The sequence below is a fragment of the Pristis pectinata genome, chromosome 5 (assembly GCF_009764475.1).
Source record: "Pristis pectinata isolate sPriPec2 chromosome 5, sPriPec2.1.pri, whole genome shotgun sequence".
Taxonomy (NCBI): Eukaryota; Metazoa; Chordata; class Chondrichthyes; order Rhinopristiformes; family Pristidae; genus Pristis; species Pristis pectinata.
Genome location: NC_067409.1, coordinates 111,950,629 through 111,964,326, shown reverse-complemented (window position 1 = coordinate 111,964,326; position 13,698 = coordinate 111,950,629). Strand labels below are relative to the sequence as shown.

At 41.3% G+C, this 13,698-nt stretch overlaps 1 protein-coding gene across 2 annotated transcripts in view; it reads right to left on the bottom strand.

Moving 5' to 3' along the window:
- The window catches only part of ngly1 (N-glycanase 1), a 29,145-nt gene that overhangs the window by 14,518 nt on the left and 929 nt on the right, over window positions 1–13,698 (bottom strand). For both annotated transcript variants that reach the window (XM_052016366.1, XM_052016367.1), the window contains exons 2-5: window positions 12,149–12,263; window positions 10,421–10,663; window positions 6,298–6,460; window positions 3,499–3,718 (exon numbers count right to left, since the gene is read on the bottom strand). In XM_052016366.1, the coding sequence (XP_051872326.1) occupies window positions 3,499–3,718; window positions 6,298–6,460; window positions 10,421–10,663; window positions 12,149–12,263 (741 nt within the window). The remainder of the gene's footprint in view (window positions 1–3,498; window positions 3,719–6,297; window positions 6,461–10,420; window positions 10,664–12,148; window positions 12,264–13,698) is intronic.

Here is a 13,698-nt window from a genome sequence, read left to right as displayed (position 1 = left end):
TATCTCAAAAAACAATGAGTTGGAGTGCAGAGTAGAGAGCCTAGTACCATGGAGTCATGACAACCACCTTTCCCTCCATGCCAACAAAACAAAAGAGCTGGTCATTCACTTCAGGAAAGGGGGCGGTGTACATGCACCTGTCCACATCAACGGTGCTGAGGTCGAGAGGCTTGAGAGCTTCAAGTTCCTCAGAGTGAACATCACCAACAGCCTGTCCTGGTCCAACCTCATTGACACCACAGCCAGGAAAGCTCACTAACGCCTTTACTTCCTCAGGAGGATAAAGAAATTTGGCATATCCCCTTTGCACCATAGAAAGCATCCTATCTGGATGCATCATGGCTTGGTATGGTACTGCTCTGCCCAGGACCGCAAGAAACTGCAGAGAGTCGTGGACACAGCTCAGCGTTTCAAGGAAATCAGCCTCCCCTCCATGGACTCTGTCTATACTTCTTGCTGTCTTGGTAAAGCAGCCAGCATAATCAAAGACGCCACCCACCCCAGATATTCTCTCTTCTCCCCCCTCCCATTGGGCATAAGATGCAAAACCCTGGAAGTACATACCATCAGGCACAAGGACAGCTTCTATCCTACTGTTATAAGGCTATTGAATGGTTCCCTGGTACGAGAAGATAGACTCTTGACCTCACAATCTACCTCGTTATGACCTTGCACCTTATTGTCTGCCTTCACTTCACTTTCTCTGTGATTGTAACACTTTATCCTGCATTCTGTTATTGTTTTACCCTGTACTACCTCAATGCACTGTTGTAATGAATTGATCTGTACGATCGGTATGCAAGACAAGTTTTTCACTGTACCTCGGTACAAGTGACAATAATAAACTAACTTACCAATTTGTGCATTCAAATCATTTGTATAACATAACAAGGGTCCCAACACCGACCCCTGCGGCACATCACTAGTCACCAGCCTCCATTCCAAGCAATAACCTTCAACCACCACCCTGTGCTTCCTACCTCCAAGCCAATTTTGAATCCATCTAACTAGCTCTCCCTGGATTCCATGGGGCCTAGCCTACCATACAGGACCTTGTCAAAGCCCTTGCTAAAGTCCACTGCCCTACCCTCATCTACCTTTTTAGTTACTTCTTCAACAAATTCTAAAAGATATGTGGAGACACAAGAGAGACTGTAGATACTGGAAATCTGGAGCAACACAAAATGCCAGAGGAACTCAGCAGGTCAGGCAGCATCTGTGGAGGGAAATGGACAGTCGACATTTTGAGTCAAGTCCCATCATCAGGACTGGTAAGAGGGGAGATGACCAGTATAAAAGGTGGGGAGAAGGGGGTGGAGCAAGAGCCGGCGGGTGATGGGTGGATCCAGGTGAGGGGGGTGATAGGCAGGTGAGGGAGGGGGAGAGTGGGAATGATGTAAGAAACTGGGAGGTGATAGGTGGAAGTGACAAAGGGCTGAAGAAGATGGATTCTCATAGGAGAAGACAGTGGACCATGGAATAAAGGGAAGGAGGTGAGGAGGGGAACCAGAGGGAGGGAAAAGAGAAGGGGTGATGGAGCCGGTGGGATAAAACAAAGGGGGGACAGAGGGGAGTGGTCACCAGAAGTTGGAGGAATCAACGTTCATGCCGTCAGGTTGGGGACTACCAAGGCAGAATATAAGGTGCTGTTCCTCTAATCTACGCCTGACCTCAGCTTGGCAGTAAAGGAGGCTATGGAGAGACATGTCTGTGTGGGAATGTTAAAGGTAGGTGATTTCAACTTCCCCAATATTGACTGGGACTGCCCTATGCACTTGGATGGGGTGGAATTTGTTAAGCATGTCTTGGAAAGTTTTCTCAAGCACTATGTAGATGGCCCTACCAGAGAAAGGGGAACACTCGACCTATTGCAAGATGAGGCAGAGCGACAGTAGCATAGCGGTTAGCGTAACGCTATTACAGCACCAGCGACCTTGGCTCAATTCTGGTCACTGTCTGTAAGGAGTTTGTATGTTCTCCCCGTGTCTGCATGGGTTTCCTCCGGGTGCTCCGGTTTCCTCCCACATTCCAAAGATGTACAGGTTAGGAGCTGTGGGCATGCTACATTGACGCCGGAAGAGTGGCGACACTTGCAGGCTGCCCCCAGCACATTCTTAGCAACGCAAAAAGACGCATTTCACTGTGTGTTTCGATGTACATGTGACTAATAAATAAATATCTTATCTGAAGTGTCAGTGGGGGAACACTTTGGGACTAGTGACCATAATTCTATTAGTTCTAAAATAGGACTAGTCCACATTGAAATCCTAAATTGGGACAAGGCTAATTTTGATTGCATTAGACAGGAACTTGCAAACATTAATTGGGAGAGGCTGTTTGTAGACAAAGCAATACCTGGCAAGTGGGAGGCCTTTAAAAGTGAGATACGGACAGTTCAGGGACAGCATATTCCTGTTCGAGTGAAGGGCAAGGCTGGCAGGATTAGGGAACCCTGGTTCACAATGGACACTGAGGCTCTGGTCAGGAAAAAGAAAAAGGCACGTCAGGTATAGGCAGCTGGGATCAAGCAAAGCCCTCGAGGAGTATCCCTAATAGATCCTGTAATAGATCCCATTATCTTTAAGACATCCTAAAGCTTCAATTCTAAAATTATCACTTTCCAATCCATTAATAAACTCGTCCACCCCAATCCAAGCAACCTCCCTCCATCTTAAACCTTAATTTGCAATCCTACCCCTTTGGCATCCCGTATGACTAACAATCGTTTTGATCATTACTGGCAATTGTGTCTTCAGCCATTTGGGCCCCAAGTTCTACCATTCATTGCCAATAGCAAGCTATCTTCTTTTGGATTCTCATTAAAACCTGCATCATTGACCAAGATTTTAGCCACCCATCTTTGGATCTGTGTTAGTTGTTAAACTATTATATTTTTGCAAAACTACTTGGGACATTTTCCTGTTACAAGACCCTTTAAAACACAAGTTGTTATTGCAGAAAAAAATGCACTAAATAACCAAGTAAAATTACCAGAGGAACTCCAAAGAATTGTTAGCAACTTCACCTTTGCAGAAAGGCTTTAAGTGATTATTCAAGAAAAGGTCATATTGCTTAGGAATCTATGAAGCATTTGTTTCTGAGCAAAAGATGCACAGTGGTTTAAAATATAAGCAACTATTCTTGTTTTACTTCTAAGCAATTCATGAGAGTAACTTATATTCAGCTCAGAAATTAAGAAATCATGGTATATAATACATGTGGGAAGAGTAGTCAGATAGAAACAATCAACCCAAGATATCAGCGTCCCTTCTGTATGTAAAGGAATAATGAATACTTTTTAAATGGTAACCAGAGATAAACTTGTCATTCAAGAAATAAATTAACATTTAAGAATTACTAGGAAATGTACATCTTGTGAAATTTTTTTAAAAATTATTTCAGGCTAGTTTGAACATTAAAGTTCAACACTGTAACACTAGGGCAAATTTTTATGCAAGTGGTCACATTCTTTACACTGAAGCTTGTGGTCCTATGTACCTTGGAAATCTATTGCTGGTGTGACATTTACGGCAAAGATGATTTTCAACTCTTTCAGCACCCCATCTTCGATCTTCACTGGATGGTGGAAGTGAACCCGATGATTCTGTTACTTCTCCACACGTGTTACAGCGAAGAGAGTCTACCCATTGGAAAAAATCTTCTTTAAACCACCGTAGAAGCTCCAACAACAAAAAATCTTCCAGGTTTACTGTAGCCCCTTTTGGAGGGAAAGGAAGAGCTTGTATTCATAATCTCGAACTGCATAAGTAGTTCTCCCCCCACCCCAATGTTGCCAATAAAGGCAAAGCATGTGCTACAAAAGGTAAAGCTGGTGAAATATTCACATCGGTGTCTCTACTGTTTCTTAGTTATTCATGATATTCAAGAACACAGGATTGCCAAGTAGATAAAAGTTACTCCAATCTCAACAGCTTTTTTTTTGATGTTCAGAGAAATGTGTGCCCTGAAAGCACTGCCTTCAGTCATTCCTAGAACTCTGGATGGTAAACGGACTCAAGGAAGATGGTGGTGAGGGGTGGTGGGGGGGGGGGGGGGGGTGCAGGGGGGCAGACTCTATTACGTTGAAAATACACACCTTATTCTCTTGGGCTGAGACTCACAAAAAGGCAAAAGTTCACAAATACTTGGATTATACACCAATATTTTACAGTCTATGTGCCTGTGACATGAGAGTAAATACAGCAAGTCCATGATTAACCTTGACTATAATAACAGACAGAGAAACAATTAACTTTCATTTCACTGAAGGTTTCAGCAGAACTAAGCCTCAGGAAATAATATCAGGGTGCGTAGTTCTAACCCGGCTCTATAATGGCACATACTGTTGGTAAGCCATCACTGTGATGCAACTTTCCAAATAATTTACGATCACCATTAAGAAGTATCAGCATCAAAACCAGATGTTACAGATGAACTCATCATCTGGACAGAACCAACCATTTGTTTCCAAACAACCTATGGATTGTCCAGCATCTCCCAAATTGTTAAGTTGGAACATTGCTGCAATTCGCCCGTCTTTCCAACCATGAGGAAGGGGACAGAAGTAAAGCCCCTAAACTTTGGCGACTTAAATGGTTTTTTCCAACAGATCCAAGTCCAATTTTGTAGAAGCAGGTATTCCGATCTTTTCTTGCAGCTCAAGGATGCAATGACAAGGTGAAAATATCACGGTAGTGTAGTGGTTAGCGTAACGCTTTACAGTGCCAGTGACTCGGGTTCAATTCCGGCCACTGTCTGTAAGAAGTTTGTATATTCTCCCTGTGTCTGCGTGGGTTTCCTCCGGGTGCTCCGGTTTCCTCCCACATTCTAAAGATGTACGGGTTAGGAAGTTGTGGGCGTGCTATGTTGGCACCCGAAGTGTGGTGACACTTGCGGGCTGCCCCCAGAACACTCGACGCAAAAGATGCATTTCATTGTGTGTTTCGATGTACATGTGACTAGTAAGGATATCTCAAATCAAAATGCCTCCTTCTCATATCCCACTTGCAAAGATGACATTCACTTGCCATTTATTCCTTAGACTTAAAAGTTTGGGAGATCTCGGACCGAAATTCATGCCTTTGCCATCATGCAGTATAAGAAAACAACAAGCGGGTGGGTTGAGACCATGTATCCCCTTGAATGTGCCCTGTCATTAAGACCACGGCTGACCTGATCTTGGATTGACGCTCAAAATACTCTACTTCCCATAAAATCTGAAAAACCCATCTCAGACTTAAATGATACACTTCAGGACATTGAATTTGAAGGCAGAATACAAGGTTAATGGCAGGACTCTTAGTACTGTGGAGGAACAGAGGGATCTTGGGATCCAAGTCCACAGATCCCTCAAGGTTGCCACGCAGGTCGATAGGGTTGTTAAGAAGACACATGGTGTGTCGGCCTTCATTAGTCGGGGGATTGAGTTAAGAGCCGCAAGGTAATGCTGCAGCTCTATAGAACTCTGGTTAGACCACACTTGGAGTATTGTGTTCAGTTCTGGTTGCCTCATTATAGGAAGGATGTGGAAGCTTTAGAGATGGTGCAGAGGAGATTACCGGGATGCTGCCTGGATTGGAGAGCATGTCTTATGAGGATAGGTTGAGTGAGCTAGGGCTTCTCTCTTTGGGGAGGAGGATGAGCGGTGACTTGATAGAGGTGTACAAGATGATAAGGGGCATAGATTGAGTGGACAGTCAGAGACTTTTTCCCAGGGCGACAATGGCTAACACGACGGTGCATAATTTTAAGGTGATTGGAGGAAGATATAAGGTGGGTGCATGGAACACACTGCTGGCAGAGGTTGTGGGGGCAGATACATTGGGGACCTTTAAGAGACTCGTAGATGGACACATGAATGATAGAGAAATGGAGGGCTATGTGGGAGGGATGCGTTAGATAGATATTAGAGCAAGATAAAATGTCAGCACAACATTGTGGGCCGAAGGGCCTGCACTGTGCTGTAGTGTTCTATGTTCTATGACTCTGCCTCCACAATTCTTTGAGGTTGAGAACAGTATCCAGCCCTGCATTGCTTGCCTCTATTTACTCAATTCCTAATGAAAATTTACCAATCCTCTTGATTCCATGCTTTCTTTTTCTCCTCTGGGCACTCAAACAGTTAAAATGACAAAGGAAACATTAACTCTCTCTCTCTCTCTCTCTTGCTCTCCACAGCTGCTGACCACTTCTAGCATCTTCTGTTTTTATTTCAGATTTCCCACATCTGCATTTTTTTGGTATTTAGATTCCATTTACTTAATTAATCAAAGTTATTTGCTTAAACAAAGGTCATACCTGGATCCAGTTTTGTAGCACTTAATAACTTCTCATTAGCTCTTTTTCTCAGTTCTTGGACAGGTATACAGGCCAAGGCTTTTTGTTGAAGTCTAGTGTCCTCGTACATCAAGACCTCCTGAAAATGTGTTTTTAACGTTGCCAAAAGACTCCTTGCAGAATTCTTAGAAATCAAAACAAAAATTTGAGAACATTCAATGATGCTGCAGACTAATCCAAGAAACACAAAACTCTACGAAACTCTCCAGGTTCTCAGGTGAAATCATTAAAATTCACGTCCTGAAACTATTCCTATCTAATGTCAAAGTAACTTATTGAAAACTATGAACATTTGAAGTTCTAATTAAAGTTTTGGGAAGAACACATTTTCAGGTTTACACTATGATCCACTTCTCAACACCACCATTGAATAGCCTATCGCCAATGACGGTGTTTCGTGCCTTTATTCGGGACTTCCCCCACAAGGAAATGGTTTTGATCTATCGGTTGAACTCTTTTAATCCATTGAAAGGTTTAATCAAAGGGGTGAGAAGTAGTCAGATTACATTTAGAACACTGGGTACTGGGTAGAAGCAAAGATGAACAACATAGGAAGGGCAATGGAATAGATTTCCCAAACTTAAATACAAGTTTCCGTATGCAGCCTACAATTAAGATAGTTAAGTGTAGACCTCAGTGAATATAGCCCTAGAACCTAATAACACAAATCATGCCAAATTTGCACCTTATTTACTAATCTATCATCCATATGACAATGTCTTTCTTTAGCAAAAATCCATCCATCTCCTAAAAAGAGGCAGCATCCTCTACCTGCTTATTGCTGCTTTAACCCATATTACAACTTCAAAGTTAGGGAGGAAAACAGAACCACAGAACGTACATGGAAATTATTTAAATTTGAAAGTTATCAGCAAGCATGGCATTATTTCACAGTAAATATTTGGCATTATCTGAATCTCAGAGTAGTGAAACTTTATACATTTGAATCATTCCAATACCAATAGCAGTAATTGGCTCAAAAGTCCCTTCACATTTTGACTTTTCATACTTTCAACTTCTTGTTGGTGTGGTTTCAATTTCTATTTTACCATGCTGTTTGCTCACTGAGCCCTCAGCAAGAAGAGGCACTGGAGAAAGCACAATAAAAAAAATGGTAAATAAGCTACCACAACTGAGGCTGTTATAATGATCAGGAAAGACTAAACACAAAGATTTCTTTGTTCTGGAAGATGTAATTTGGATCTTCAAGATAATGTAAGTGTAAGAGAGATAGATGTAAAGTAGCTGCTTCTGATTATGAGAAATACAAAATTTGTGTTTTCAAATGTAATCAATAGTAAGTCTAAAATAGATTTAAGTAAGCATTTTAGAATTAGATGAATGGTTGGAAAGGGTTGTAATAGGGCAGGTACCAGCACATACAAATGGCCTATATGTGAGCTGCAAATTCCATGCCCCAGATTTTATAGGGGGCAGACTGCTGCGGACCTCAAATAAAGCTTCCCATAATGACCTGTGTATTGCTTTTTAACCATTTGAACCATTTTAGAACATAGAACAATTAAAGTACAATTCAGCCCCTTCGGCCCACAAAGCTGTGCCGAACATGTCCCTACCCTAGAAATTACTAGGCTAACCATCAAGGGACTCTACCTCAGTCAACAGTTCTTGAAGATCTCTGGTGTTCAGCAATTGGAATGTTATCATGCAGACCAAGAGCCGAATGTATCAAATTCTCACGGATAAGTAAAAAGCACAATTTTTAAACAACTATTTCAACTCACATACTGTGCGTGGACTACGGATAGGAACATAAAATCAAGATAGAAGCTGGAATACCTTGTTTTTAAAAAGTGAAAAAAAATGCAAACGTCAAAGAAAAAAAAATCAGGAAATTTTGTTTCGATCCAAGGGAGTGCCAATCCAGACATGCAAAATTAGTTACACAGCCAGATAGTTAAGCAGCAATCTTAGCTTAGCAGACCATTTTAAATGTTTGTAAATATGCCATGATCTAATCAGATCACAGGTTTATGCAGACTATGCTATCAAAGGGTAAAAGACAATGTGATCTGTAAAGGCATAGGGAGTCATTAACAGCACCTTCTACGTTTGTGTTTAATTGTACAGTCACCTTCTCCAAGAGTTGCTGTCAATTGTACAGGGTAATGGCGACTAATGTCAACAGTTTCGCTGACAGTCTCAACTACAAAATACACGGCATAGACTTCATTTTTGTACCCATGTTTGCTAAAGAATGAAGGAGAGACCTATATATCCAAGAGTTGAGATGACAATAAATGAAACAGAACAGCAAGTAGCACAGATGGAAGCAGAAGTTTCAAAGGATCATAAGCAGATTAGCCAAATGCACAAAACCATAGAAAATGGAATTTGACGTGGACAAGAACAATGCTTTCCAGTATCGATCCAAGAAAGGTATTTTCCACAAGGTGAAAAACTAGGAACTGTAGAAGAGTGAAGAAGTTTGGATGCCCTGATATATCCACCATTGAAAGCCAATAAAGACAAGAGCAAAGGCCAATGGTACGTTAGTATTTTTTTTATTTCAAGTGAGGGCTGGAGTATAAAGGAAAGGAACTTCTTCAGTTGTACAGAACTTGGCCAAATCCCATCCAGAGATAGGTGCTGAGTTTTCAATGCCTTTATATTGGCTTAGGACTGAGCTCAGTACAAATTCACCAGATTAATACTGCTACTTAAGAGCTAATATTAAGAGAACAGCTTGCAAAAAGTTGGATTATGTTCTCTCATGTTTTGGAGATTGGGGATGTGATCTGATCAAGGGATTAAAATTTTAACATGATTTGATGAGATTGATAGGGAGAAACAATTTCCTCTTGCCTACGAATAAACAAAGGGAGAAAACCTTGAAGTTAAAGTTAGACCTTTTGGCAGTGAAGTCAAAATGTATTCATCCCACCCTCTATAACACAAGGGGGACTAGAATTCTCTGTCAAAAGGTTAAGACATGGAATTTTCAAAGCTACTTTTTTGCAAAGTTAGAACAAGGCAATGGGAGCAATTGAGTAATAAATTCAAGTGAAGGTCATCAGGTTCCAGAGTTGAATGGTCTACTTCTGTTCACATTTCACTTTTGCCAGATGAGGCTTCAGCCATTTTGCTCAAAGCTCTGGAATTCTTTCCCTAAATCTCCCCAACTCTCTTCCTCTAACTCCTTTTTTAAAAATCGCAACTAAGTGAAATAAAGAGAGAACATGCTGGGAAACACTCAGCAGGTTAAGCCGCACCCATGGAGAAAGAAACAATTAAAATTTCAGGTCAATTCAGTTCCTCTCTGTACAGAGCGTGCCTGACAAGCTGAGTGCTTTCGATACCTTCAGTTTTAGTTTCAGATTTTGATCATGCAATCTCTCTTTACATACATTAAAAAAATGATAAATTTGCTGTTGAAGTGCACGACTAATAGTCCATATTGATAATCAATATGGAATACTTTATAAAGCTGCAGCATCCTTCACATTTCAGTCCAATAAATGATATTCTAATAAAGATGTTGGATAAAAGAACTTATGTTCCCTGGTCCACTGCTGAAGTAATAATGACTATTTCTTGCTTGAGCTCAAGGGAAGATAGTCCTCTAAAATGTTTAACTCTTCAGGGAAGGATATGAAAGGCTGAATAAAAGCTTCATTTATCACTAATGAGCTTCATGACTTACGATCAGCTTCCATTTACACACAATGTTTGCCATTTAAGTAAATGTTACATTTTATTTACGTTGTGTGTTGCAGTTATGTCATTGCCATCCTGTGACTGCTGAGAAAAGGCTCCAGTCAAAATTATCAAGGACAAGCATAGTGTGCTGCTACTCTGTCTTTACCACACTGCAATGTTTGACAACTGTTACCGGTTTTAGGGATATCATCAACCACCACAGTTTAGGAGTGTGTGAACTTTGAGACCTACATTACAGCCATTGACACTTAGAAGCAGCACAAAAAAAACCCACAAATTGATCATGTAGCCTTGCTAGTTTGAGACCCTGTCAGACACCTCAATCACTATTTTTAAATTACTTGGTACTAAGTTGCTCCTAACATACATTTACCCCTATTAAAATTTGATTAAAAACTCTTACCATGGTAGCTGGCCTGGATATCTGAGCTGGCAGTTGCTGAGGCGTTTCATTGAAAAATGGCAGTGCACGGAAGGAGGTTTCAGACTGACTTGGTTGGGCACGGGCAGAAGCTGAAAGTGGTGCTGATATTGGGGCTGATTTATTAGCAGTTGTCCTCCGACTCCTTTCAGCAGCAATTAGATCTCTAATTCTTTGCAGCCTCTGTACTGAACCATTTTTAGGAAATACAAGGTGTGTTTCCTCCTGTGGATTTAAAACCAATTAAACCATAAGTGCAATTCTAATTACAATATTTGAAGGGGTCACCTGTAAAATATTTTCAAAAAACGTACAAGATATAGCTTTTACTATAAATGCTGGTATACATGAAAGCAATGTATCTGCAAAAGAGCTTTTCTCCCCCAGAGTGGAAATGTCAGATACTAGAGGGAAGAGATTTAAGGTGCAAGGAGAAAAGTTTGAAGGAGATTTGCAAGACAAGTTTTTTTACACACAGAATGACGGGTGCGTGGAATGCACTGCCAGGGGAGGCGGTGGAAGCAGATGGGATAGGAATATTTATGAGGCTTTTAGACAGACACATGAACGTGCAGGCAGATGGCATTAGTTTAAATTGGCATCTTGGTTGCCACAAGCACAGTGGGCCAGAGGGCCTGGTCCTGAGATATACTGTTCTACGTTCTATGTTCTCTGAGAACAACACCACTCACAATAATCCAGATGTGATCGACCAATGCCTTAAACAAATGAAGCATAATGGACTTGTTTTTGTATTCAATTCCCCCAGCAATAAACAATAAAATTCTGTTAGCTCTTCTAATTACACGCTGTATCTTCATACTAGCCTTTTGTGAATTGGCACCAGAACACCCAGATCCCTCTGCACCTCAAAGCTCTGCAAATCTCTCAACTAAATAATATTTTGTTTTATTATTTTTCCTGTTAACATAGACAATTTCATATTTTCCCCACATTATATTCCATTTGCCAGATCTTTGCCAACCCCTTAACCTACCTACAACTCTCTGGAGTCTCCTTATGTTCTTTTCACAACTTACTGACCTATCCACCTTGCTTCAGATTATTCATCAAACTCTTTTATATCAGTTGCAAAAAGTTGAAACAACAGTATCGATGCCTGTGGCACACCATTCATTACATCTTTCCAACGAGACAAAACCCATTTATCCCTATATTTCATTTCCTGTTAGCCAGTCAGTCTTACACAGGAATGAATCTGGATCAGCAGCACACTTGGCCACTGAGCCTGCTCTGTCATACAGTAAAATCACGCCTGATCTGATTATAACCTCAATTCCATCTTTTCACCTACTCTTAGTAACCTTTCACCCCCTTACTTAACAAGAATCTATCTCTGCCTCAAAAATATTCCAAAACTCTGCCTCCACCATTCTTTGAGGAAGAGAATTCCAGAGATTTACAACCCTCTGAACTGCTTCCAACACATTCATTAGATAAGGAGACAACGCTGTACATATTTGTTCATAACCAAGGCCAGAGTCAAAACACATTCACGTGGAACTTCGCCCTGTCTGAGCCATACATGATAAAGACTTTACACAAAATGAGATGGATTGTTCTGTGCTTCAATTTACCTCCTTGACCTCCTCCTGTCACACCCACCCCCAAATTACTCCATTACACCTTTAACAATAATACAATATTTGATTATAAAATCACTTTTATTTCTATCACATTTTACCATACCTCTTGAAATCCCATTTCAAAGAGACACTCAACAGCTCCCTTGACTGGCAGTAATCTGTTTGAAAAGGTTTGATTTCCAATCTTAATTGATTTGTACTTGTCTTCATTCGGGTTCCTGTTGAAGAAGGAGAGCATCTCTTAACACATACTGAAAATGCTGAACACAGATATAACCTTCATTTGATTAATGAAATCACAAGAAATCACACACCACTTATCATTGTTGATACAATAAACGATCTTTGACAGCATGACTTAGCTTACCTAGCACCTGCAGTGTGATTAATGTTCATTTGTTAACTGGACCTAGGAGGGCAAGTGCACAGTTTGCTGAAAGCGGAGTTACAAGTAGATAGTGCGGTGAAGGCAGCACTTGGCACACTGGCCTTCATCAGTGAGGGCATTGAGTGTAGGAGTTGGGAAGTTATGTTGCAGTTATATAAGACTTTGGTGAGGCCACACTTGGAGCATTGTGTACAGTTTTGGTCACCCTGTTATAGGAAAGATGTTATTAAACTAGAAAGGGTGCAGAAAAGATTTACCAGGATGTTGCCTGGACTTGAGGGCCTGAGTTACAAGGAGAGGTTGTGTAGACTAGGACTTTATTCCCTAGAACGTAGGACATTGAAGGGTGACCTGATAGAGGTGTATAAGATCATGAGGGGCATAGACAGGGTGAAAACACACAGTCTTTTTCCCAGGGAGGGGGTGCTAAAAACAAGAGGACATATGCTTAGGATCAGAGGCGAGAGATTTAAAAGGGACATCAGGGGCAGCTTCTTCGCACAAAGGGTGATGCATATTTGGAATGAGCTGCCAGAAATAGTGGTTGAGGCTGGCACATTAGCAACATTTAAAAGCCATCATGGATAGGAGAGTTTTAGAGGGCTATGGGCCAAACACAGGCAGATGGGACTAGCTTGCTGGGCAACACAGTCAGCATGGATGAGTTGGGACGAAGGGCCTGTTTCCATGCTGTATGACTCTATGACTTGACTTTGAAGGTACGGAACTTCCTGTGGTGCCATTATTATTGTTATTTTCTCCTGATCAGCAGCAATTTGTCTTCACTCTACGGCGTTATCTCAAGGTCAGAAATTAAACAGCAGAAATATTATTGGTCTTAAATCAGTTTTTTTTGTTCAATAGTCAAGTTGTGATTTGTAGTGCAGCTTCTCAGCAGATGATCTTGGAAAGTGATGGATGCCTAAAATTTAATCTGCTACAGAGAATCAGATAATAACTTGTCTATATTAACAGTGTTTTGCAAGACAATGCAAGGATACTAATTTGGCAATATGAGGAGGGATCCAGTATCCCTGCTCGTTCGATTTGGTGCTGGATATCACAGGTGTTGGAGGGACTGACAAGCCTTGGGGAGTTGCACCCTGTGATCTACTATTGGTACATATAACAACCACAGTGAAGATGTCTGTCTGCCTGTGTGCCTCTCTCTCTACCTGTCCCTCTCCCTGTCTGTGTCCTTCTCCCTCTCCCTGTGTCCCTCTCCCTCTGCCTGTCCCTCTCCGTGTCCCTCTCCCTCTGCCTGT